General features: G+C 49.2%; 1 protein-coding gene across 2 annotated transcripts in view; it reads right to left on the reverse strand.

The window, feature by feature from the left end:
- Positions 1-3,031: 3,031 nt before the first annotated feature.
- Positions 3,032-26,731, reverse strand: part of PRKCB (protein kinase C, beta) — a 281,444-nt gene continuing 257,744 nt past the window's right edge. Inside the window, exon 17 of one of the 2 annotated variants that reach the window (XM_004692061.2) lies at positions 3,032-3,683. In XM_004692061.2, coding sequence (XP_004692118.1) covers positions 3,531-3,683 — 153 coding nt within the window. In that variant the 3' untranslated portion in view covers positions 3,032-3,530. Of the gene's footprint in view, positions 9,691-26,731 lie in introns of both variants that reach the window. The other variant, XM_004692060.2, reaches the window with a different exon arrangement.

A 26,731-nucleotide genomic window follows, 5' to 3' on the forward strand; every position in this document is an offset into this window, starting at 1 on the left:
ACTTCTTAACTTTGACTTATGGGAAAGCAGCAGACATAAGCAAAGGCTTGAAAAATACTGAGACCTGGGGATTTCCTTCTTGATGCTGCTACTTGAGTCCTTAAATCCCCCATATGAGGAACTCTGTGTTCTAGTCGGAACAATGGACAGCATGTGTTGCAAAAAGAAACCCTAACCCTAACCCTCACCTGTCTGTCAAACACCATGTTTATATATGAGGCCATCTATCACCTTTTGGCCTGATCTCTAGTTGATTGAAGGTACTAAGACAAATCCATCAAAAATAAGCTTAGAAGACCAAGCCAGAAAAGCCACTATTGTTAGTGCAGTAAATGTACTTTTTTTTTTTAAAGACTGAATGTTTTGAGGTGGCTTGCAATTCAGTATTAGGTGATTGAGGTAGACTTGTATTATGTATGTTTCCACCCACTCATCTTCTTCATAGATTTTGAGATGCTGAAGGCAAAGTAAATCAGCAGAAGGTCAAGTTTAGGCCTTTGCCTTAGGTAATGAGTTCGGCAATGTTACAGCAGGGGTTTCTGGGGTGCAAGTGCAGTGATAAATGAGTCCGTTCGCAGAAATGGTCTGTCTCTCACACATTTTTCTTATTTCAAGGAAAAGTTTATTTTTTTTTTGTTCAAAGAACAGTCTTAGTTCACCTGGAGCTACTCTTAGCTCCAGAGTGGCAGTTCATGATAATATGGTAGACAGTCCCCAAGTGGACACCCAGAGGGTCCTGCTTTCCCAGATTCTCACCTTGCATGCCCCCCTCCCCTTGACTGGGCTGGATCTATCGGCTTACTTGGGAAGAACAAAACACAGCACTGTGGATTTTGTTCTGGTGGATTTTTAGATCATGAAGGCAAAGTAAATCAGTAGAAGGTCAAGTAGAGGGAGGTCATTTTTGAGACTGGCTTCCTTCTGAGGGTACATGACTGGGTACCTGATCCATTTGCCCTGGGGGATCAACTGCCAGATCTAAAGACAGGCCCAGGGAGTTACTTATGTGGTGAGGAAGGAAGTTGCCAAAAATCATGTGAGGCAACTTGGAAGAGTCCTATCGCCCCTCCCCTGCCCTTCTTCCATCCCTACTGGAGTCTTCAGAGGTGACAACAGCTTGACTGAAACCCCATGAGAGGTATTCTACAAGCTAAGCCTCATCCTCATACCTGCCCAGTCTCTGTTGTTGTTACAAGGCTTTAGAGCCTTTTGTTACACAGAAATATATAACTTAGGTCTGTGCAAAGCACCTCATCCACCTCTCCTTCCCACCCCAGACACAGTAAGTTGGTTCAGAAATGTACACGTGACCAGACTGAGCCCATCAGAGTAGTAAACTGTTGAAGTAGTAGAGGCACTCACCCTTCTAGCTAGAGGAGACACCAGGACTTCTGCAGTCCTCTGGAAAGTTCTGGACTATCTTGTGGTTTCTATATCCCCAGCACCCTGAACTGCCTGGTTCAGAGAGGTGCCTCCTATCTATGAGATGGGTTATCCAAAAGAGAAGAAAACACCAGGAACTGGCATGAAAAGGAGAGGAACCTGCAGGAACAGCAGCTGACTCTTCTATACTACTATCTTAAATGAAACATGCCATTGAATAGCTATAGAAATCCGTATATTTTTGTTTTCTAAATGTAAGACACCAAACAGAATTTCTCCAAGTTTAAATTGACTTTACCCAATTTTAACTGGCAGCATTTCTAAAATTCTACAAAGAATGCACCAAGATCAATGGGGTCATCGTATCTGCTGACTGCTCTACTGACTGAGCATCTTCCAAAGAGGAAGGAGATGAATAAGCTCTGTGGAGTCATAATGTACTTGGGTGACAGTTTTGCTCTTTTCTGCTACCAAATGGTCTCAGCAGTTACAAAGGCATGTGCTATAGATGGGATTACTACATCTTTCAAAATGAAAATAGAAGCATGATTTCATTCAGAGAAGGTTCCAGGCTGACACCCAGTAATGTGCCACTCTGATCTCATAGAGAGTGGTGCTCCTTGTCATGCCAACAGGTTTGTTCTTTTTTAAAGATTTATTTATTTATGCATACAGAACTGGGGTAGAGGCCAGAGATGCGGAGGGTGAGAGGCTTCACCTGAGACAGAGTGGGGAGCAGAACAGGCCGACTGACGAAGTACACTGCTGAGGGGAGCAGCGGGCGGGTCAGGAGAGGTCTGCTGCGCCCTGTGGGTCACCTCTGGGGTAGGCGGGGTTCAAACTCATGCTGAAGTGGCTTTAGCTTCTTTGTGCAGTACTTTAACCAGCTGCACCACCAGGGAGGGCCCAGCCAACAGGTTTTTAAAGTGAGTTCCCTTCCTCTTCTGGCCTCTTTAGACAAATATGGCTGTGGAGAGAAAGGCAAATACCTTTTCTTTGGGGGGGAGGGCGGAGTTTGAAGGCAGATGATAAATTAGGAGTAACTACTTTTGCAAATTATAACATCTTCATAGATTAGAGAAAAATGGTGTCTTGTAATGACACCAGCCTCCTTGCTGACTTTTGTCATGACAGAAATGGAATTCTTGGGAAGTTTTTTGTGGTTGGGGATTTAATAGACATGAATCATACTGACTGGATGACTGAGCAGATTCCCTGATAATGGGCACAGAAAAGTAAGGAGCTCAGAGAAAATGTCATTTGCAAATGTTAGAAGTCTCAACTGCAAATGGCTCCAGCAGGCAGGAAAGTGGATGAAGAGTATAGTACAATAAGGGGTGGTGGTGACTGTGACAAAATGAGGGCACAGATTGCTTTCAAAGGAGACAACCATTTCTCAGTTCTGTTGATTTATTTCTACATGGGATTTAGGCGGAGTGTTGTCAGTCTTCCGATTTTTTCCCGAATGAGTCCTGAAGTCCAGACATTTACATAAAACATCCCATGTTGTGATGTTGACAATGATTTTGATTAAATAAAATTTCATGCATGTGAAACAAATTTTGTCTACTGGCTACCCTGGCCTAAGGCTTCCCAATCTGTCATCTCTAACACAGCCTATTTAAAAAGCAAACATATCAACGAAAGAGTTTGCATATATTAACTCAGTTTAATCATATCAATTCTTAAACAAAAAATTTCCTCCAAGAGACAATAGTTCACAGTAACTGCAAAGCTTACTCACAATTTTTAAAAATATCAGTCATGCTTAGCATTCAAAGAAGATATTGTAGAATAACTGTAAAAACTTTTACCAGGAACATCAGCTTCTGACTTTAAAAATTACAAATACTGAAGCATTTTGGTATCAGACACAGTAGTTTTGACATCGTCTGTTCATTTGATGAGTTTCTGGAAGTTTGGAAAATTGTACCTCTATAGTTGGATAAAGCGCTTACTCTAAACTAAACATTTTCAAATGTAGAAAACAAACTAGCAAGCTACACATACAAAGGAAAGCCCTCAAGGACAAGCTCCCCACATGTGGAACGCCAGCATATGCACCATGAATCCCGGAAGACTAAAACTGATACATATACTCGCCCGAAGTCTTGTACTCCAGGCTCAACAATGGAGTCTGCATTCACCTACACATTAATGACAAACTCTGGGTTAGTATAGGAGAAGCCAGCAAATTCATTTTGGTCCAAGTTCATGATGAAGAGTTTATCAGTAGGTGTGAGTTCCACAGGCTGTCTGGTGAACTCTTTGTCGAAGTTGGAGGTATCGCGCTTGTCTCTCTGCCAAATGGAAAGCAAACACATTAACACAGCATAACGAGGAAACACGACCGAGACATGCCAGTTAGTGGGAAGAGGAGGATGTCCCTTGGTCGGGTCGAAAAAAGCCCTGTGCTGAGTTGTTTTAGCAGCAGCATTGCACAATCTCTCACCTAACTCTCATTTCACATTGTTGTGTCACCATCAGGAAAGAAAAGCTGGTGGAAATGTTCTCAGAAAGGAAATGAGACATCGAATGTCTTTGAGGATTGTCATGGCATGATGTGCGTGTGTTTTCTTTGGCTCTGAGATGCATTGAGTAGGGAAGGACTTCTTACCTTCTATGCACAGTGTCATAGAATTAGTCACTGGGTAGAGTGCCCCAGAGAAACCCCCTCCCAGTAGTGACTCCTAGTGGCTAGGAGGCCGTTCACTTTAAAAAGGAGGACAGCAGCAAAGCCACTCAGTTACAGGGGGGGCAGGGTGTGGGGGTGGAGAAATCAGCTCACTGCTTAAACAAAGGAGGTGACTGACCACTATCCACCCCATATGTTCCAGGTACAGCCCAGGCTGCGAAGGGGTGCTCAGAAAGCCACCAACAGCTTGGCACTGGGGTCAGCATCTGCCAAAGTTTCTCTCCAAGATGCTTACAGCATGTGTCTAGTCAACAGACCAAAAAGAAATGAACCCTAAAACCTAAAGCCTAAAGGAAGGTCTGCAAGGGCAGCTTTAGAGCAAACAAGACCAAAATGGTATTAGTTAGCTAGGAGAGTTAGGTTGGCATTTCCTTTTCTGGGGGAGGAGCATGAACCCCAGTTTACTAACTATAGTCCAGGGCAACTTTTACCAGGGAATGTCACAGTGGGGTGAATGAAAGGCTCACACATACTTATGTTCACTTCTTCAGGGATCTCATCAGCCTATTACCTCTTCCCAGCCCCATCAGCCACCTGGGGTGCTAGCAGGATTAGTGTCTTTACCCCCCCTCCACCCCACAGTTTGGAAAATGAGGAAACTGAGGTACAGGAAGGTAATGTGACTTGCCCAAGGTTGCAGGGTGGATTGGGCTTATTATCTGATCTAGTGCCTCATCTCAGCCCCTCTGACTAAAGGGGCAGTCTCAAGGCTGGTTTATGCCAGGACAACCAAGGAGAACACGTGGGTCTCATTGGTCACAGGCAGGATGCCTGGCAGAAGCCCAGGCCATGTCAGATCATAAAGAGCGGAGGGCCAGTGAGGGCTGGCGACTCGCTCGAGTCATGCCAAACCATCAGTTCTTTAGGCCAGCTCCAATGGACACTGACTGATACGGGACACTGAAAAGGATTTCTCGGTGCTGAGTTCATGCCCAGTTGTTAAAAAACAAAACAAAGAATTCCATTTGGCTGCTCCCCTGACAAGTGCACAATGTCCCCACGGAGTTCCCATTTACTCATGAGGTGCGTAGGGAGTGCAGGAGCGTAGGGCCCTCAGGGACACACTTCAGGGTGGCCAGATAGGAGGGCGGCAGACACTGCAGGAGCTGCTTTCTGGATGGTGGGCCAGCGGCCACATCCCACCCTTTCTGCTTTGCCTCATCCTGCTCCTTGTCAGTCTGTCACGTGCCATCCCAGGCAATGAAGGTGTGGCTTCGGTGTCCAGAGCAGCACAAATGCCTCCCCACCCCACTAACATGGCCTTGCAGCCCTCTCCTGGCTCCACAAGCCATCCTTCAGCATCCTTGTTATTGTCTTCTTTGTGCTTGCTGCTATCAGTTTATCGCTGGCTCTCTCCAGGAGAACAGGGTCTTTGGCTATTTCTTCACGACTGTATTTTCAGTGCTAGGAACAGCGGTGAGCATTCAGCAGGGAGTCCACAATTACTTGCGAATGAATGAATCACTAAGTGAATACCTGACGAAAGATAGCTGCTTCACTTTTCCAACTTAAGCTGTCCCCAAGCCAGAGGCCTCAGAGAGACCTCACTCTATAGCAGAACAATGGGACTAATGGGCACCGATCCTAAGGGCCTCTCACAAGAACAGCTAGCTGCCCCTGCCCATTTTGATTCTCAATATGGAGGGAACTGTTAGGTCTGAGGGTCCAAGGCTGTACGTGGATTCTGGGGCTGAGAGGGTGAAGTGCTGCTTCCTTGTAGCATCATCGACCTCCTGTAGCTCACTCTGCCTCTGATTTATCTAGCCAAGACCCCTTTCCCACCAGCTCCAACTTTGGACGTCCTTCCCCATTTTTGTGCTGGTGAGGGACAAGTCGTGCTTGAAATCGTCCCACAGCCCAAACAGGGCTTGTCATTGCGAACTTGGTCCTGCCGCAGGACCCACAGCAGACAGCCCTGAACGTTCTCTTATAAGTGGGAGAGATTGGGCTCTGTTGGGACAGCTGCTTTTTCTTGGGTTAATAGCATCTGAAGTCATGGGAGACTAGCAGCACTCATCCAAAGGGGAGGGTGTCCATTCCATCGGCCTCCTATTGATGCCCCAAGGTCATCAGGATCACAGCCTTTATGTTTTCACAGGAGAGGGGCAAGTCAATGAGAGGGCTCAGCAAGAAAGGTAGGCTTCCCGGTAGACCATGGTAACAGGGACCGTGTTTAAGTTGCTTTGCATTTTCTTTTTCAGTTTCTCTTTTAAAACTTCTCCTCTAATTTAAGTTTATTTGGAGAGTTCAACTTTTCCCAACAGCGGAGAAAAGCCAGACTGTGTTACGTGGGACTGGAGAGGGAGGGGAGCGGTGTGCTAGGAGAGCAGTGTCTCCTTGGGGATCAGGAAGGGTCATGCTTGTAGAACTCCAAGAGATAGAGAATTCCAAGAGGCAAGAGTTAGGACTCAGAACCAAGCTGCACAACTGGCTGCCCTTCGCTGAGTAGGTCTCTGTCTCTCTACATGTCTTGGTGACTGTGGTCTGCTCCAGCACGGAACTGCCTTGGCCTTCGAGAAGGAGACGGAACCAGCTGCCATCCAACCTGCTGCTCTCCCTCCCCAACCATCAACCTGTATACAACTGTCTCGGAAATCCAGGTCAGGAGGGCTCAACTGCTCCTTCTCCTTCAGCTTCCTTCAGTCTACAGAGAGTAAAAGAACGCCAAAGAAACTTTCCCAAATGAATTCCAATGCTAATTATTTCTGGCTCACACCGTGCTGTTACGTCTTGTTTCATGGCTGTTTCATGACTGGGCTGCAAATCTAGGCTGGTGCAGTGGCTCTTGCACCAGGCATAGAGCCTGGCATACAATAGGTGCTCAGTACAGCCCAATGCTGGTTGGATGAATGGAGGGTGAACTACATAGATGATTTAAAAAATAACCAAAAGGTCCTTCTTCCCAGAGGTTATGTACATCAAAAGCTGTTTCTCAGTCTCCTTGTACTTGAACTGACGATGGAAAGGGAAACTGCAGAAACTCTTACTCATGATCCCTCACTCCACACAAGGCTTCCCTGACCAGTCCTCAGCAAGGTGTGTGTGTGGGGGGGGACAGAGACTTTGGCTTAAGTACCTATTTCTGCAAACTATTAAAGTTTTGAAAAATTATGGCAGCAATTTGGCAAATGTAGGGTGCAGTAGATATGTACAGTGTATCATCTATCTATCTATCTATCTATCTATCTATCTATCTATCTATCTATCTATCTATCTTCTATTTATCATACATTGTTCTCTAAAGTTGTCTCAACTCATCTTTCAAGGCCCACTGTTACTCCATGGTTTTCATCTTCCTGAAAGCACATCCAAGGAAAGGTCTGGTAACCCAACAGCCAGTGGAAGCACCTCAAGTAACTCGCCTGTGGGTGGGCCTGGCTCAGAGATGGCCACCACGGGCCGGGGAGCCAGGGCTGAGGGCTGGCACCCCATGGGCTGACCTTGGGCAAGTCACTTCCCCTCATCAGGTGCCAGTTTCCCTAACCACGAGGTGAGGGGCTTCGCCCTGCTCCCCTTGCCTATCTAGCCTCCTAGGCCTGTCCGCTGGATGTCAAGTGTGTACCCTCTCAGGTCTAGGCTGCTGTCACAATGGCGACAGCGATGGTCCCAAAGCCGGTAGCAGGGAGAAGGCAGAGGGCAGAAAGGAAAGAAGGCCAGGGGCCTCTGCAAGACAGAAACCCAAGCCATGACTTTCTTAAAGATGAGCGGTCTTACTTTAAGGACAACTGTCACGTTCTTAAAGTTCCCTTGATGGTTCTTGGAAGCCTGGAGCTTCCTGAAATCACTCCACTTGTGATAAGAAGGCTCCAGGGCTGCCCAGAAGAGCGGGAAGGAGGGGGCCTTGCCCTTGCCTGCTCAGAGGAACAAAAGGAGATTCCTCCCACCTAGGGGTTTGCTTCTCTCCTGGGGCTCTAGGAGGCGGCTCCCCGGACAGTGTTTAGTGCAAGCTGAGAGGAGTGGCAATGTTGAAAAGGAATGAAAGAGCCATGCCTGTGTTTCTAGCTGATCCCTTGCCTTGACCCCGGAGGGCATGTGGCATCAAGGTCGGAGATGGCTCAGCCCCCCCAGCTCATCCCACCCCAGGACAGACCACCAGGGGGACCGAGGGGTTCAGGTCCCACCCAGCCTTGTTGGCTGCTGAGCCCCGGGGCCAACATTAAGCTCTGTGTTTAGTTCCTTTTGTCCTGAAGCCTCCAGAGGCCCCACTTTGTAGTTTGGGTCCACATTTTTCAAAGAGAGCCGTTTTCCTTGAAATAGCATTTCTTCTTCTTTCTTTTTTTTTTTTTATTGTCTCTTGGTGCTAGAAGAAAAATGGCACATAACATATATCCATACAAATGAACATTTCCACAAACATCTTGCAAAACAACATCACAGTGAAGAATACAACCGTGTATGTTCTAAGAAATGGTGTCTTTCTCCGAGCACTCAAATAGCTTTCCAAAGCTAGCCACATACCTCACCCTGGCCCGACCGACGGGCATGGGGCGGTAGGCGCCATCTCTTCTTGGTAAATCAAGGTCACTGTGGTTAACAACATAGGGACACATTTTCAAAGCATGTGTAACAACATGGTTTTCTCTTTCTCTCTCTCTCTCTCTTTTTTTTTTTTTTTTTTTGCATTTGAACAACAGAAATAAAACCCCAAAGCAAATTAAAGTTTGAAATGTTAATGTAAAACCACGGTCCTTTCGGACCTCCCTAGAGTGACCATGTGTTTTCAGAGGGGCCAAATGCCATCTGCACATAGTTTGAGGATGGAGGTGGCCAGGCAGCACTGAGCCCACCCAAGCTGGTTGCCTTTTGGCCTTGTGAAGAGCTTTCAGTTTGAACTGGTTAAAAGCTCACTCTTGGAATTTATAAAGGGCTTAGATAATCTCCTTCGTTTTGAGTTTTTTAAAAGAATTTTGAATAAAATCTTATTTTTAGTATGTTCTTTTCAAGTCTCACGGTGCCTCCAAACTGGGCACCATAGGGGAATTCCCTGCAAGTCAAAGCAAGCACATCCTTGGGCACAAGCCAGGCACTGGGTCAGGAAGTGGAGAAACGCTGCTAGCAGCTGGCTATCTACTCATCTGGTAGGAAGAATCTACAGTGGCTCGTGGGAGTGAGAAAAATGTGTAAAAATGGCAGTGCAGGGGGAAAAAAGGGAAAGAAGCAGGCATTTTCTGTCCCGGCTGATCTATGGAGCTGACATGCTGGGGCAATGAAATTTTTTGAAGACTCTGAGAATGTGCTCATGATGCAGCCGCGTTGTTGACAAGCCATGTGCGTCGTCTCATCTCATAGAGATGCACCAAACTACCTGAGGACATTTGGGTTCTGAAACATGGTCACTCTAGTCTCATCAGCAAAGGAAACATGGATGCAACTTTGCAATGAAAACAAAAAGTCACCACAACAGCCGTTGAGCTTGAATGACAGAAATGAAGGACGGAGATCTATACATCTACTTAGCTCTTGACTTCAGGTTTTAAAAATTCAGAGTTAACAAAGGAAAATCCTTCGAATTCTGATTGGTCAATATTCCTGATGACTTCCTGGTCAGGAGGTGTTAGGACTGGTGGATGGCGGGTGAAAAATCGGTCGAAGTTTTCAGCATTTCGCCCACACTATGAGAGGGGAAGAAAAGAACTTGTGGTGGGTGGAAAACAAAACAAAACAAAATCAGAACCAAAACAAAACAGAACCAAACAAAACTGGGCATGGTTTCCTCCAATCCCTTCCTTGCCACTACCTCAGTGAGGCTGTTTCAATGATCAGAAATGAGAGCAACAGAAAATGCAAAATCCTCATGACCTTTGGCACATGACTTTGGGTTCCCGACTTCTGGTTCCTGTAACCAGGGAGCTGCCCCTGACATCCTCTGGGCAGTCGGGAGCTACATGGCAAAGGCATGAGATGGTGGGGCTGGTGGCATGTGCATGTTCCTACACCCCTAACTCACCCGCGGAGTCCCCAGGCTCCTCTGTCGGAAGAGGTGGTGTTCAGGAGCCTGAGTGTTTCCATGTTAAGGTGCAAGGTAATGACCTGTTTATACCTCACCTGGATGGGGAGACCGCAACCTAGCAGATCCCCCCAAGTGCTGTCCTCTGGCTCTCCATCAGGCACCACTGATGTCCTCCAACTCAGGGAATTTACAAACACATCCACCAAGAGCAATCCCAAGACCCAAGTCTGGTGTCCACGACGCCTGGGCAGCCAGAGCCCAGAACCACAGCCTTGTCAGTCTCGGTCCCTTAATGACACTGTGCCAGGATGTCTCTCTCCAGATGGGAAGGAGGGGCGTGTGGTGACACACGTCACCAGTGCTGGGGGAGTCCATGGGCCCCAGAGAGACAAGCATCGCTTTCCCTCACCCATCCCGCAGTTCTTCTACAGAGAAGGTCCTGGTCTGAAGCAGAGTTTGTAACACGGATGCGCGTGGGTAGGCGTGTACTCCCGTGCGTGAGAGCACACACAAACGTACACACTAGTTCCCACCTAAGGGACACATCACTAAATCTGGCTTTCGTGGCTCTTTGTTCTTCACCAGCAAAAGCCATTTGGCCAAAAGTTCCCAGTATCTCCAACACTGTCTATGGGTGGTAACGCAACCTAATAATATAGTAGCGGCAGAGTAGTAAAAATAATAATTACGACAGTGAACATTCATTATGCGCTTGCTATATGCCAGGCACCCTGGAATGCTCTTCACTTGCTTTATCTTATTTAATCCTCCCAATGACCCCATCAAGTGGGTTTTATCATCATCCCTAGGGATAGATGAGGCAATCGAGGCCAGGGAGACTGTGCAACTCGCTCAAGGTCATACAGCTAATGACAGCAGAGCTACAGTGGAAGCCAGGTCTTGACGTCAGAGCCCAAGCTCCTGGCTCCACTTTCGAGAACCGTGGATGAGCTGGTGAGTGACTGAGTAATAGCAGGGCAGGGGTGAGGAGGGAGAAGGCATGGATGGGGATGATGAGGTCTGTGATTTGCATGGTGGAGCATGTGGTTATATATCAATCACTGAGATAAAGAAAGGGGGAGTCATCAAAAAGATGACTCCGTTTTGGACAAGAAGATGTAGAAAAAGAAATTTAAAGGACAGTGTGTGGATGGTGGGGAAAAGTAAGAGTGATAACAATGAACACTGACCACCATGTACAGCTAGTATCTGCAAGCTGTTGCACAAAACAGTATCCTCTTCATGTCCATAAGAACCTTGTGAGACAGATACTTGATTCTGCCTTGCCAGTGAGAAAACAGCCCCTACACTGTAGGGAGGAGCTGGGGGCCAGGAGAGAGCAGCAGTGGCTGGCTGGGGACTGCAGGACTCCCAGGGGAAGGGCATTGCTGGAGCTGAAATAGCTCCAAGAGGTGAAGCAGGAAAGTCGCTGAAAATGGGCCATTGCACTTGGCAATTAGGAGGAAACTAATGAGAAAATGTAAGACAGTTGATGAACCTGAGTTGCTGGGAGACGGAAGGAAAGTTGAGAAAAGCAAGGTTGCTTGCTCTCCTTCCCAGCCTATGGCCAACGGAAGCAGAGTTACTTCCCTTGGAAGGATTCCAGTGCCACGCACACCCGTGATCTAACCCTCCTACTCAGGTAGATGAAGCCCCTGGGGCTGGTGCTGCAGGTGTGGGCTTGAGTCCCAGTGCAGCTGCCCACTAGCTGTGCAGCATTAGGGGAAGCTGCTAACGCCCCAGTTTCCTCTTTTGTGAATGGGGTATGATTCTCATTCCTGTGTGGTCGTGTGTGATAAATTAGGACTCAGCATGTATCTGGTCCAGTGCCTGGCACTGAGTAAAATGCTCAACACTTCTGAGCTGGAGAGATCATTTGATCCTCCTTTTCCACTACAAATCCCTCCAGCCAGCATTGTTTCCTATGATGCTATTTTCACATTGCTTAAGCTTGAAATATTGAGGAAACTGCCTTGCATTTTTAAAAGACTTAAATACATTGTTATTCCAAGCCAAATGGCTTTGGCTGTCTTGATAAATTGACTTCAGGTCTCAGAATATAAGAAATCCACACCCCCTGTCACACAATCACAACTTGGGGTCCAACAGATGAACTGTTGGTCAGTGGGGGTACACCCCCACCCCGGAGCATGGACCCTCAGCGAATGCACTGTGGTCAGGATGACTGCCACATTCTTTCATCGCTTAATCATTCTCTCATTCAAGAAGTATTTAGTGAATAGCTGCTGTGTGCCAGGTCCTGTGTGAGTAGTTAGAGACACAAAACCCATGCCTTGTGGAGTCTGAATTACTGGGAAGAGAAACAACAAGCCAGTACATAAACATGTAACTCTAAATATCAGGATATATTTCAATGCTGAATGGGGATAAATGACATTAAGAAAGATAAAGCCAGGTCAGGGATACAAGGGAGGGGATGCCTTCTTGGTAAGGTTCTGGGAAACGACCTCTGAGCGAGCCACCAGCAAAGGGAGGGAGAGAGCCCCTGGTATGTCGGGAGGAAAGACTTCTAGGCAGAGTGAAGTGCAAGTGCAAAGGCCCTGAGGCAGGAGCTTGCTTGATGGGGTCCCCAAATAGCAAGAAGGCCAGTGTTGCCAGAGCAGAGTGACTGAGGGGGAAAGGCATTGCCCGATTGTGCTAACCACATAAGGAGAGAGGACTTTCATCTCAGCTGAATGGAAGCTGCCTGAGAATTCTGGGCACTGGCATGCCTTGACTATGCCTAAGCATGACCACTGGTGCTGGGTATAACACCCCGACGGGCGGGGCACTGATGGAAACAGGGAGGCCGGTTAGGAGGATGCGCAATAATCCAGACAAAAGGTGGTGGTGGCTTGGAGGATGATATCAGGAGGGTGCATTTAGATTGGGGGTATATTTTGAACACAAATTTGACAAGTTTTGCTGCTGCTAGATATGAGATGGGATGCAAAGGAAATGAGCCCTTCTTGGTGACTCCAAGGCTTTTGACCTGAGTTCTCTGGTGAGCGGGGGCCTTTTGGAGTCAAATTTTTTGTGTGTGTGTGGGAAGTGGGGAGACAGGGAACCAAGCATTTGGTTTCCTTAGTAATTTTGAGATTGCAGTGGAAATGTCCAAAATTGGAAAGTCTCCTGGTTTGGGTGGGGGTCCGAGAGCGGAAGCTACACTGGTGACAGGGCCAGAGGTGGGTACAGAGGTGGTGGGCAGGGAGGTTGGAGCTGGGAAACAGATGGGGTGCTAGTCAGCTGGGTAAGGTGACTATGAAATCAGGCACACCTGAGGGTGTTTCTCTTTGACCTGGGTGTGAGGCCCCAGACCAGATAGTGTAGAAGCACGCTAGCTGAGACAGTCTCCAGGGGCTAGTTTGCTTTAAAAACCATCCATTTCCCATCCACACCAGACAGCTACAGCCTCACCGGGGCCTCCCCGGAGGCTGTGACGGGAGACAGAGAAACAGCTTCCGGCAGCTCGCAGCCTGGTCTCCCGATACTCCCTCCTGCTGCCGGAGAACAATGAAATCTTTAAGTGAGATAGCAGAGAGGAGAGGCAAGAAGAGGGGTTAACTAAGGGGGCATAAGCAGCGGGAGCGTGATTTCCCTGCTAATAAGCAGCTTGGGGGCTGGCAGCTCACAGCCTCCTGAAGTGTCTCCGTGTTTTTCAAATAGAGCTGTCGCTGCCCGTTAGCTTGGGAGCGCTCCCGAGATGGAGCTGTCGGCCCTGGGGTGCCAGCATCCCATCAGTGGGCGCCTGAGGTGTCCCTGCAGACTCAGCGACTACCCCTGCTTCCCTGGCCGACCTGGGCGGCTTCTTCAGCCTCATTTAGCTACTAAAAAGACAACGCAACCCCCCCATTATCCGGAAACATCAGCTGGGTGTCCACAACAGGACAGGGCCCAATCGACTCGGCTGCTTAAGTCCAAGGCATTTCTTCAGCGCTGGGAGGGGTGTAAGACTTCGCTTTTCCATTGTGCCTTGGATTTAAGAGCCCACACAGTTTGAAAAGCTTTTCCTTCTCATTGTCTTCTTCTGAGTTTCGCTGTCATGTGTTAATAACAGCTCGGAGTCTAGCTGTCGAATGTGGTGCTGGCTCAGATGCAGAAGCTACGGGATCGTTCAAAGACACCAGCCTGGACAAGTCACTTCCCTGTTCTTATCAGCCGTGGCTCCCCGCCACCCAGAGCTCACACACCTTGGCAGGTCTTACAGGGCGATTTAGAACCTGGCCCTCGTCACGTGCTCAGCAGCACCCTCGCGGCCCAGGTCCCCAAAACCCCCCTCCAGCTGCACTGAAACCCACCCCCGCCCCCGTTCCTAGAACACACGTGCTCTCTCACCTCCAAGCCCTTGCCCAGGCAGTCTGCTCCACGGGGAACACCTGCCTCTCGCCCCTCCTGCCTTCACCTGGCCATCTCCTACGCATCCTTTCTGCCTCCAGACAGGTGTCGCTTCCTCCACCCAGGACATCTTTTCCCAGCCCGTCCCCCTCCTCTACACTGCTGAGCTCAGCCCATGAAGATGCAAGATGTTTATCAAAGAATTGTTAGAGGAGGAAAATATTAATATCAACTCTCGACCGGCAGGGAAAACAGCAAAATAAATAATGATACATCTATTTGGTGATCACCATGCAAGGCACTTGCAAAAATTAAAAGAAGATGTAGCAGAACACTAAATGACATAATTATATATAATTACCAACAGTGTGTACAATATGTTCCCATTCTATGAACTAGATACACAAATATACACGCAACATCTGTATGCCTATTATATATGCTTCTAAAGGTTGGGCGAGTGGTTTAATTTTCTCCATCTTTTATATACTTGGTGTGTTTTTGAAAATGTGGATTTCAGGTATTATTATTTTTTTAATAAGAGAAAACTCGAAAGCTATTTTGAATAAGGTGCTATTACCCTGGAAGAAAGAGGGGAAAGAAATGAAGACAACGGGAATACGTAACCAAATTATTACGGGCTGCCTGATGCTGTGCCTCATCTTAGTTAAAAACGCGGAGGTCTCCCGAGCATGTGGTTCTGGTACAGAGGGGAAGGGAAGCCAGGGCAATATTTAGGCCTCAGGCCCAGCACAGTCCTATGAAGGCAGCACACAGACACCCAGACGGTCTCTGTACTAGTCATGGAGTTTGAGGCCTGCAGGGAGACAGATACCTGGTACCATAAGAGCCAACACTGAGGATGGAGGAGAGGAAGCGGAGCAAAGCCATGGAGACTTTCTCGAAGAGGTGACATGTATGCTGAGTGTGGCCAGGAGAGATACTGCTTCTTTGGAAGGGGAGGGAAAGAGTCCAGGGAAGAGCTGAAGGTCACAAGAGAGCAGCGGTGGGGTGAGATGTGGGAGGATGCACACCCAGCCCCTCCAGACAGATGCGTGTGATCTCGTGACACAGCTTGATAACGTGATCTCGTGACACAGCTTGATAACTAGCAGGCAAAGGGCACAGAGGTGGGGCCCGGCTCCATCAAGACACCAGGGCATCTTCAGGAGCCAGGTCTAGAAGGTCCAGTGAAAAGAGACGAGTCGCAGTGCCTGGGTCAGAAGACAAGAGTCTTTTTTTTTTTTAATAACATGCAAATCTAATGAAATTCAGGGTTCTTTGATGCCTTCTAGCTCCCTCCCCTCAGCAGAAGAATGCAGAGGGACCCACCCAGTGAGCAGCAGATAAGCACAGGGCTGAAGACACATTTGCTCATTTCAAAAAGTCATTTGTGGACCAAATCTTCTCTCCCAAGCGGAGTCTGACAATATTCAGCATTGTCTAGCCTTTGGTAAAGAAAAGAAGAATGATGACAGTTCCTTTCCTGTCACTCCTGGAGGTCCCTGATAATTGGGGACATTTGATCTTTGTGTCTCTTCAGAAGAAAGCTGGAGAGGGGGTCTTTGGCACTTGATAGAAAGTTTCTTTTTTTAAAAAAAAATCATTTAAAAATAACATGCATGTTTTGTTTCCCCCCAGATCTCAGTTTAAATGCCACCTCCTCAGAGAAGCTGTTCCGGATCACCTCCAAATAAAGTAGATCCCCCCTTCTCCCCTCCTGTTATTCTCTGGAGCATCCTGTTCGTTTCTTTCCTAGGAAATAAAATATCCCAGTCTATAATTCCATGTTCGTTTCTTGGTTTGTCGTTTTATTATCTCTATTCCCATCTAGACCGTGAGCTCCAAGAGAGCAGAAGCCACATCTATTTCGCCCACCGCTGTACTTCCGGGACTTAGTACAGGATCTGGCACACAGTAGGCACCGAATAGTGTCAAGTGCATGAATAATAGTGCAAGTGAGCTGCTTATCGCTAGTGGCCACTGTTCAAGCTCTTTCCAATAATGATCTCCTTCATTGCCTGGCAGCTCTGCAAAGTCTCTGCTGTACCAGAGATGGTACAGGGGGCTTGTGGACCTGATGATGACCAGATCCCAGATCTGACAACTGATCCAGACCCAATTCAGAATTCACCTAAGAGTGTCAAGTCATCCACATTTACTGCAGAAACAAACAAGCTGTTCAAAAGCATCAAGAAAAATAAACTTCTTTGTAGTTCTCGCATCCCAATGTTTAACACTTTGTGACCCCGAAGGCAGGCGGAAGATTTTTACTCTAAACAAATGTAGACTCATCACTTTATTCTTTAGCCTGGGTTCAAAGTCTCAGGAAATCCACTATCAACATTTTTCCTTTATCTATTCTTTCACCATTCATCCCAAATCCACACTACTGGCTTCAGATACACCGCCCCGAAAGCGCAAGTATCCTCTTAATTTGCCTTTGATTTTGCAGCTTTGATTCTCACAGGTCTGTGAGACAGGCAGAACAGAGGATGGTCTCACCTAGTAGGTAATTCAGAAAGTTAGCAACTTGGTGAGGGCCATATAAGGTAGAGGAGGGAGAGTTCAAGGTCTGGTCTCTTAGACCCCAACCAACGATCACCGACATGCACACCTCTCTGCCTTATTTATACCTTGTACCTGACAGTGTGGCATACATGGGTGCCAACCTGGCACCATCAAGCCCAGCGATACAACCTCGAGATAAGCTGGCCAGGTTCCCTACGTCAAGCTTTCTGATTCATCAGATGCACCTACCTCAGAGTGTGTGGCGGGGGTGACTTCATAAAGTGCACCTAAAATATCTGACCTGGTGGCTGGGGCTGCCATTGTGTGCCAACGGACCCAATCCTGTCCAGTGAGCTCGTCTACAGGGTGGCCACGCTATGGCTGTGGAGAGTCCTGCAAGCTCCCTGGGATAGGAGTATCAAAATTACAGGCACTGAAAGTGCAAAGCATAATCTTTTCCACCAAGGCTGGTGGGGTAAGAACCGAGTTAGAGCAGTGAGAAGAATGCCCAGAAGCCACAGGGGCCCTGCCTGCCCAGCCCCCTCCCTCGGAAAGGCACTGTAAGCACATTCACACACCTCCTCAGAGTTGTTTTTCATGCCCTCCTTGGGGAGCACTTGGGGGCTGTTTTACACAAACTGCACTTGTAGATAAACAAGGAACAAGCCTTTCTCTTTGCCTCTCTGGGTCGAGGACAAGTCTTGGCCTCCAAATTCTACTGCCATCCAAAGGCTTCCTGGCATCTGGATTTCAACTGGGAATGGAGGTGGAAGAGGAGCGTCCCATAAAACAAGGGAGAAGGGAGGCTTTGGAAGGAGGAAGGCACTCTGAATTTAACCCCAGATATAGTCGCACAATGAAACAGATTTAGATGTGCTGATAAAAAATAATCTCCAAGACGCTAGGCCTTCCAGTAAGGCAGGGACAGAGCTAACATGCGTGTGGGATGGAGGGCTGGGTCTGAACGCAGCCTCTGCAGAGAGTCGCACACGAACCTGGCTGCAGCGGGTGGCTCTGGGGACGTGCGCCAAGGAGGCCAATTGGGGGTGAAAGCGGGTAGAAGAAATTTCATTTCATTTCATAGCTTTTGATACTGCCTGAATATTTCACTTTTTCAGATTTTTCCCAAAGGAGGCAAGATCAAAAAGCCAAATCCAATGGTGGGGGCAAGAAAGACAGACACCTATGAGAAGCAGCCACCCAGGGGCCATTAATGACGCAACGAGAGAATTCACTAGAATGGGAGGTCGGAAGCCAGATCACACTGGACTGAAGAAAGAACAGATGAAGATGGAGGCGGCAGTAAGTGGCGACTCTTTCAAACGTGTTTGCATGAAGACAAGGCGGAAGCCGGAGCGCTGGGACGGAGGGGCCAGGTTTGAGGGAAGAAACTTACCAGATGAGAAAGACGTGGCATGAGTGTGTCAAGGGGAATGACAGGAGAAGACCTCTGTGTGTACTCAGGCTTTTCCTGGCACCCATGGCTCCATTTTTCTTGAAGGACGCACGTCTTCCTTCCTCAAGGGAGACCGGGGACTTTCTCAAGGTATCTGGTTGAGGTCGGAGCAGACCCAGGCCCTGCCCTGGCCAATCAGCAGACTCCAGCGCCTGGCACAGTGAGGGCTGTAAGATGGGCACTCGTGTGCCCAGTATCTTCCAGCAAGACTGAGCTGGGAGTTTTAGGAAAAGGGAGTGTTTTGTTTTTTAGCAAGTTACAAAGGTCACAGCATGTAAGTAATGATGTACTGAACCAAGGCTTCGAGAATGAAGTCAACACTGAGGAGAGCAGTCTCTAGGGATCCAGAGGGATGGATTCCGTTTGACATTTTGGAGCCTGGACCCCACCACAGCTGAATATTTGACACTTTTGCCATTGTTGTTAAAAAGTCAGTTTGAATCAGGTTTCTCTTTGCCACCGTCAGAGCTTTGATTAACAGAGAAGCTGCAGGCATGAAGGAGATAAATGTATGAAGATGGAAGTCAGGGATCAGCGCAGGGGTGGAGGGTAAGTCTTACATGATGGGGACCCCTGTGTGTGGAGACCAAGGAGACCTTCAGCCCTTCAACAGAGGGCTGGGCCAGGCGCTGGGGACTGCCCACTCTGTGGAATGTCACTCAACCATAAACAAAGACAAAACGTTGCCACTTGCAGTAAATGGAGGGAAATATGTGTGGAAGAGCGAGACAGAGAGACAAAGACACAGATCGACAGACATTTACACAGCGGATGTTTTGATAAAGTAAACTGCAAACACTAGCAGACAGCAATCAGCAAGTGGGGGGACTCTGAAGCTGAGGGGATGGGGAGGGAATAAGGCACAGGGTTTCTAGGGGTGGTGGGTGGGGACGATGACTGGGCAGGTGCAGGGAGGGTGCAGGACGATGCAGGCAGCGCCCACAGGCATCCCTGGACTTCAACTTTCCCCATGACTTAGGAGACAGGGCTATGGGCTGGGGTCAAGCGGACCAGCACTTTAGTAAGGGGACCTTCAGGAAAGAGGTTTGGGACTTACCTAGGAGACCAGAGAGGGACTGACTGGGAAAATGAGAACCTGCATTTGGGGAGGGGTCAAGCTACTGGCCATCTTTACTCAGTTTCTTAACAGCAAAGCTGGTGACTGAATCCTGGGTGCACTGGCTCTCAGTTCCTGCTGGGCCCCTTCGCCCTGGGTCCATCCTCATCTTCTCCAGTTCTCCCACCCTCTAGGCAATAGCTTTCCGGGCATCTTGCTATCTTGCTATGCATTACAGCCTGGGAAGGGTTGACAACAGAATTCAAGGAGATGGACTTCACGAACATGCACCTCATGGTGAATTCCCCCAGGAAAGTGAAAACTGGACCCACATCTATGCAGCTGAATTTGGGAGACGAGAAGAACAGAGGTGAAGAACACAGCCTTTAGAAGTAAAGTACGACTTTCACTTAAACTGGCACGCAGACATACTGGCTGTGTTATCACAGGTAGGTTGCTTAACCTCTCTGAGCCTGTTTCCTTACATGTATGGGAATAGAGTAAGAGCATCTGTCTTATGGGGTTGTCATGTGGATGAAATGAGTCAGTCAAACCAAGCATTCTGCTTGCTAGTAAAATGGGATAATTTAATAGAATATACCTGGCCCATTTTATTGTTACTGTTGTAAGTAGTGTTATTAATCAAATTTTCCATGCCTTAAAATGGAGTTTTTCAGTTTTTTTGCCCTGTTTCTTGTAGTTCCCTGCATGAGTCACTGAGGCAAATCTCTGGGCCTCAGAAGTCGAATTCCACCCTAAGGCATCTTTCAATTCTTCCATGGTGTTTCCACGATCACCAGACACAGTCTAGGGCCTCACATTCTCTCCCAGCACGTAACCTTCCCTTCACCATTTTAATTCAAAGTGTTGAAGTGTTGGCTTCTCTGCCAGGGGGCAGCTCAAAGTCAGACACCTGGCAAGTGATTTAGGAGCTTCACTTGGCCAGGCACCTGCCATGCGTATGATCTAAAGGGAGCCTGGTTTGACGTGAAGCTTAGCTGGGTTCTGCATGGGCAGCTGGATGGGTGGAAAGGGAGCTAGACAGACTCTAGGCTATGTATCCCCAATAACCCTTGGCTCTTCTGAGTGAGCCTATGAGGGTGGCCTAATATTTTGATCAAGATGGCAGTCCACGCCACCCCGGGTAACCAAATGAACAAACAGCACCAGAGGGGGCGCTTTCTGCCACAGGCCCTGGGCGCCTCATTTCGGATGCTACTGGGTCCCGCTTCCAGAGGTTATTCAACAACTGCTGCTTTGTCAGCCTGGAAATCAAAGCCTTAAGGAACAAGTGAGATTTGCATCTTCTCAAAGCCCGCCAGAGAGTTGTGAAAGGTGTGAATATGCTACTTGTTTGTTGCAATATTTTAAAATAAATTTAAATCACTTGAATTATAAGACTACTCAGGGTCCCCAACCCCCCATTATATAAGATGCCACCGGACCTGGGCACCGCGCGTCTCTCACTAGTGCATAGCCATCAGAGGGGCTCCGGTGGATGCTAACATCCTTCCTGAGAGGGCAGGCAGTGCAGTCTAGGAGAGGTCCTGGCTCTGCCTGTCCCGGCTGCTAGACAGTGAGCAAATGTTCTAACCTGCTCATGCCCTGTGAGCCCCTCTGCCCTCCAGTGACAATGGCACCTACCTCATAGGGTTATTGTGCTCATTAAATGAGGGGATGCCTGGAAGGCACTTAAAACAGCGCCTGGCTCACAGGACTCAGGATATGACTTCAAATCCCAATTTTTCTTAAAGGTATTGTTCTCTTGGGCATCTGGTATGTTGGGGAAACTGGTTCTATTTTAAATAAATCATGTTAAGGGGAAGTTAGGTCCTTTTCTTAAGCCTTGAATTTGGAGTTTTAATAGGCAACACACAAAGGTTACGCTTTGTGGCTTCGGTTCAGAAAATGTCAGCACATCAAACACACATTCGAACACATACACAGAGACACTCACTCATACGCCGAATAAAGGGCAACTGGGTGTGGAGGAGACTGTGAACGAGCAGAATCACAGCTCATTAAAGCAGGACTTGAAGATGTTGACCTCGGCTACATAAACAATGCCTTCAGAGTCTGAATTACTGAGAAACCAAGTTCTGGGTTTCGTTTCAGGAGCAATTCAGCCCTGCAAGCAGCCCCCAGCAGATGCAGGCAATGGTATATGAGGAGAGAAGCCAGGCAGTATTTGGGAAACGTTATTAAATGAAAGGCCAGAATTAAGTAGGATGGGGCCAGGGACTGTGCTTTTCTAGCCTGCAAGATCCCTGCTGCGCAGATGTCTCAGCATTCTACGGGGGCTCTTCGTGGAGATGAGAGCAGGCAGCAGGAGCAAGGGGCCGCCCTGGGGGCCAGGCGCTCTCCAGACCTGGTCACAGCTGGATGGCAGGGAGGTTGGAGAGCGCAGGCTGACCACGCTGGCTCGTGCAGATGGCTGTCCCTGGGAGCGAGCTGTAGGGAAGGGTCCCTCTGAAGGCCGCCTCTTGCCTGCCTCTCGTCTAGCTGTGCTGCTCAGCCCCTGCCCGGGGTAAGCTGACATCAGATTCCTCCCACTTCAGACCAGCACGTGTTCAAAGTGGCGGCTCTTGGCTGCGCATGAGCAGCGAGCAGCGTTACGACTCTGTGGATGGTGCAGAAGGGGGCGTCCTTGTACCCCATCCCTTCTCTCTTACTCTCCAGTGCCGCATCTACACTACCTGCTGTCTGGGCACGCTGACCTTGGGCTGCCCCCTGGGGCAGCTGGAGCCAGCCCAAGCTCGTGTCCTCATGTAGTCGTCAGAGCAAGCCCTGCACTAGATGTAAGGGCACTGTGGGGCTTTACTAAGGTGATCATGAGCACATAAGAAAGACATCCAGTCCTGGTTTAGACTTGCGACATGAGCACATCTTGTCCCAGGATGTGAGAGCACCACAAACCATTCTGCAGCAAACATGTCATCCATGGTAGTCTCAACACACCCCCTCTAGAGTGCAAACTGAGCAGGACCACCCACCTGGCCAGCTGCCCCCAGCACAGCCACGTCATCTACACGGCTGGGGTGGGGGGTGTCCACCGCTGGCCACCGCACCTGCCCTGTCCACCCCCACCAGCACTCAACTCCCGACGCTCAGCTGTCAACCTATGGCGGTAGTTCTTCCTGCTTTCCACATGTCACACTCAGCAGGCAATTATGCACGCGGTCTGAAAGGACTCTTCATCACTCATTCCCTCAAGCCTGAGGGGTCTTGCCTGAGTACCTACAAGGCTCCAGGGCCCGGGGACGCCAGGATGAACGCGACTTGAGGGCTCTTAAGCATCTCAGTCGGGCTCGGTGCCCACTTCCTCCAGCCTGGATTACCGCCAGAGTCGCTAATGAGTCTTCTGACTTCACCCTCGCACCTACGATCCTTTTAAAGCTAAAGTCATGCTAGGTTTCTGTCACTAATCCTTGAGTGGCTGCCCCTCTTTGTTGGGGAAATAAAAAAAAAAAAAACAAAAAACGCAAATCCCACAGTGGTCTGCACCGTCTGTTGTGCGACCAGCCTTCGCCTCTGTTGTGAAACCATCCGGAACACTGTTGACTTGGGCAGATGGAAAGAGGATTTCGGGGCCCTTGAAATACAGGTCCTGAATCGGGAGACAGACCAGTAGGCAGGGAGGCAGCCACTGGGTCGCCAGGCCTCAGAGTGACACGGTGAGTGCCAAAGCTGAGGGACTCCTCTATCCCCCACTCTTTGTCCTCATTTACATGTGGCACGCACCCGCTCTCTCTGGCTTCTCCGCCCAAATCCATAATCAAAGGCACGTGTGCTCCGAGCTCACGCCTCTGGGCCCTAGAGTCCAGCGCCCCGTGCTTGCGCTCCCAAGCGCTTTTTGCAATAGTACGTGATCAGGAGCAGGACCCCAACCTGGGAGCCAGCAGGGCCACAGGTGGAAGTTGTACAGGGTGCAGCGAGAGAGAGCCTGCACACCCTGTGCCCACAGCTTTTCGGAGCTGCTCCTGATTCTACTGTCCTCCTGTCCATCCCCTTCAATGCCAGCAAGCCTCTGCCTCAGGGCCTTTGCACCTGTTACTGCCACCTAACCCCTCCCCCGACCCCTCGTGACTCACTCACGCCCCCACCTCCTTCCCACCTTTACTGCAGTGTCACCTGGGTGAGGCTGTCCATCCCCTCATCTCACCACCAGGCCTCTCCCGGACCTGGCTGGCCCAGCCCCAACCCCGCCATGCCGCCCCTCCCCCTCTAACATAACAAATGCTCTCGTGTTTATCTGTCGCTCCCTCTAGAGTGCAAATTCCATGAGATTTCAAGAGTCTGGTTGCTACATGTCAGCACCCAGCCTTGACGACCCTGTCCATCCCCTCGCCCCCAGGCCACCCAGCTACATGGTCTGCCCTCGGGGACATGGGGTATCACCTGCTGCCCACAAGCCAGAAGGGGAACTCCTGTGAGCACACCAGCCAGCAGCTCCCCAGGAACTACATCCCACTCCAAGTGCAGCCCCTGGCCAGCAGCATCCTGTCGCCCATGAGCCTGCAGAAATGCAGCATCTCAGGCCCTGCTCCAGCCCTGACTCAGAACGTGCAGTGTGAGCTTGGCAAGTTAAGGAAGCTCTGCTGGGCTGCCAGGGAAGACACTGGGGAGCCCAGCCGAACACCCAGGGTCAGGGCCTCACACACAGCAGCGTCGGCCCCATCACTGGTGCCGCACCAGCACACGGAGCAGTGACAGCTACAGTGCAGCACCCAAATTACAGCCCTTTATAAATAGGGTAGTAACTCACACAACAACCAATTTATTTGAGACACCCTGCTGCACACGAGAAAAACACCCCGTGCTCTCAGCTGTCTCCCTGAAGCCTCCCTGCGGTCCTGAGCCCTGGGCACCGCAGCTGCCCGTGCGACAGCCCATCATTCATTCAGTCGCTCAGTCAAAGTTCTGAAGCACCTGTTGTATGCTCACCCTTATTCCAAGCACGAATTTGACACTAAAAAGGTAGTTGGCATCTCTTCAGCGAGTGAAAAAAGACAGAAGAATTACAACGCAGTGAGATGAGTTTATTAACGGGAATGCTGATGTTCCTACTCAGGAATCAACAAAAGCCTCCTTCTGATCTGACAGGCGAAGGAGCAAGGCACCAGGAGCGGAGGGTGGGGGGCAGGGCTTTGGGCACCCCAGCGCAGAACAGGGAGGGCTCTGGAGTGCTGGTTCTGGGAGCCAGGTGCTGAGCTGGGAAGGGAGCAGAGGCAGTGTCTTGGAAGACGTGCTAAAGCCAAGTACACTAAGCAACAACACCAATGTCCGGGGGCTTCATGCAAAAGTCATGACTTAATCAAGTGCACACTGGAAAGGGAACGAAAGGCAGGCTGGAGGATTCAGCAACAGAACACTCGGACGGCCCCTGGCCGCAGTAAGAGATGGCCAGAACCACCTGAAAGCCCGTGGAAAATTACTTTAATGGCCCTCCCATAATAGAACCCTTAACTGATGTTTGGTTACAATCCTCTGCAATTGCCTTGTGTTTGCTCGAGCTGTGCTCTACGTAACAGCACGCACTGGCAGCTGGCACACGCAGAGCCTCTCCTGTGCCCCACTGCACAGGGACTCTGCACACACACGCCAGAACCTTTCGGGGTGTGGGGAAGGGGAAACGTGGGGTCCCTGGTGGGGGTGGGTGCTCTTGGCCAGGCACCGGCCACGTGATAGGCATCTGCGCAGGTGGAGTGAGATGAGAGGGGGCGGCGGATCCGTTATTATTACTTCTAATTCAGTCTAAGGAGATCAAAGGCACTGCCTCTCTCCCCTTAGTGCTGGGGCAGAACATCCGGACGCACACAGCCCGGGCCAGTCGCCGCACTTTGAAAGTCGTTTTCAAATCCACCCGAGGAAATGAAAGACACTGGCTGGCTGGAAACCATATCAAAAGCGGAACAGTTGGAGGACGCTGTTATCATTACTAACAACTAGTCTTTTTTCAGTTACCCATGATGACTACTGCTACCTTTTCCCAAGCACCATCAATGACGGAACTTTTATATCATTATTGTTAGAGGATGTAGTAAAAATACTGAACCAGTCCGCACGGACTCTGGTTGGAAATAACCAACCAGAACAGGGACTAGTTAAATAACAGCCTGCGTCATCACGACCCCAGAGGTTACAGAGTAAACAGCCCATGGGGCCCACGCGGCTCACAGGGGTGTTTTATTGAACCTGAGCTGGGTTTCAAAACTGCCCAACTTTTTAAAGATTTGTTGCAGGATATTAAAAAAAAAAGTAGTGAGATCTCCTATAAAAATTCCGATGACGGAGTGATGCAGGGCCTGGCTCCCTGCAGGGTACACCTGGCTAGTTCTGCACTGCTTCACAGGAGGGGCCAGGTAAAGCATGTTCTTAGCATGAATAATACAAAAAGATCACAGTCATCAGTAACCATCAGCAGGATGCACTAACCATTGGGCAAGAGACCAAAATCCGCCGGGCTGTTAGATGGCACCAGCTCGCTGTCCGGCCTCTGTCTCCACTGCCCCTTCATCCGTCTGCTGATTACCTGGCTGGCTCGCTCCCAGCAGCTACCACCGCTTGCCCTGACTCAAGAGAGCCAGTCTTCCTCTTAAAGAGACCTTTTCCCTGGCTGCATTCTCTGGCCTCTGCCTCTCCTCCCTGCCTGAGATTGTGAGCCTGCACTCTAAGCAACAATTCTCAGCCTGCAGTGAGCATCAGATGCACCTGAGGCACCCACCCCCAGGCTTTGCTGCCTTCGGGTGGTAATGATGCTGGCCTGGGGCCAAACCAATGAACCCAAATGCCATTGGGTTCGGTGCTGATGGGTTGGGCCATGTGCATGTCTCCTCCGGCCGAGTGAGGAGACAGGGTCCCTGCACTAAGACCTCACGAATAGCTTCACAAAACACCAGGGAACTGTGTGTCCTGCCTCTGAGTTCACAGCCTCCCGAAGGAAGAACCACCTCTTCCTTTCCAGATTGTCCTTTGGTCTTCTTCCAAACAGCTCAATAAATGGGATGATAATGCCCAGGACATGCAAAACCCTCTGCAGCCCCATGGACATACATGGACATTAAAAGGGACAGTATCAGCACAACTTGACACTGTCCCACCACCCACAGGCCCTGCATAAGGGAATCTGATCAATGTTTGAAACTGATAACACATGTAATGATCCTACTCTGTGCCAAGCACGTATCAATGCTTTATGCATCATGACAACCCTCTGATGGTGGAATTATCATTGCTTAATTGCCATGATAATTATTCTTCTTCTATTTCATCACAGATAAGCAGAGAGCAGAAGGGCGAACTGACTCGTCCAAGTTTACCAGCTCTAGAACCAAGAGATTATCA

This window comes from Condylura cristata, unplaced genomic scaffold (assembly GCF_000260355.1).
Source record: "Condylura cristata isolate star-nosed mole 26May11 unplaced genomic scaffold, ConCri1.0 scaffold00032, whole genome shotgun sequence".
NCBI lineage: Eukaryota > Metazoa > Chordata > Mammalia > Eulipotyphla > Talpidae > Condylura > Condylura cristata.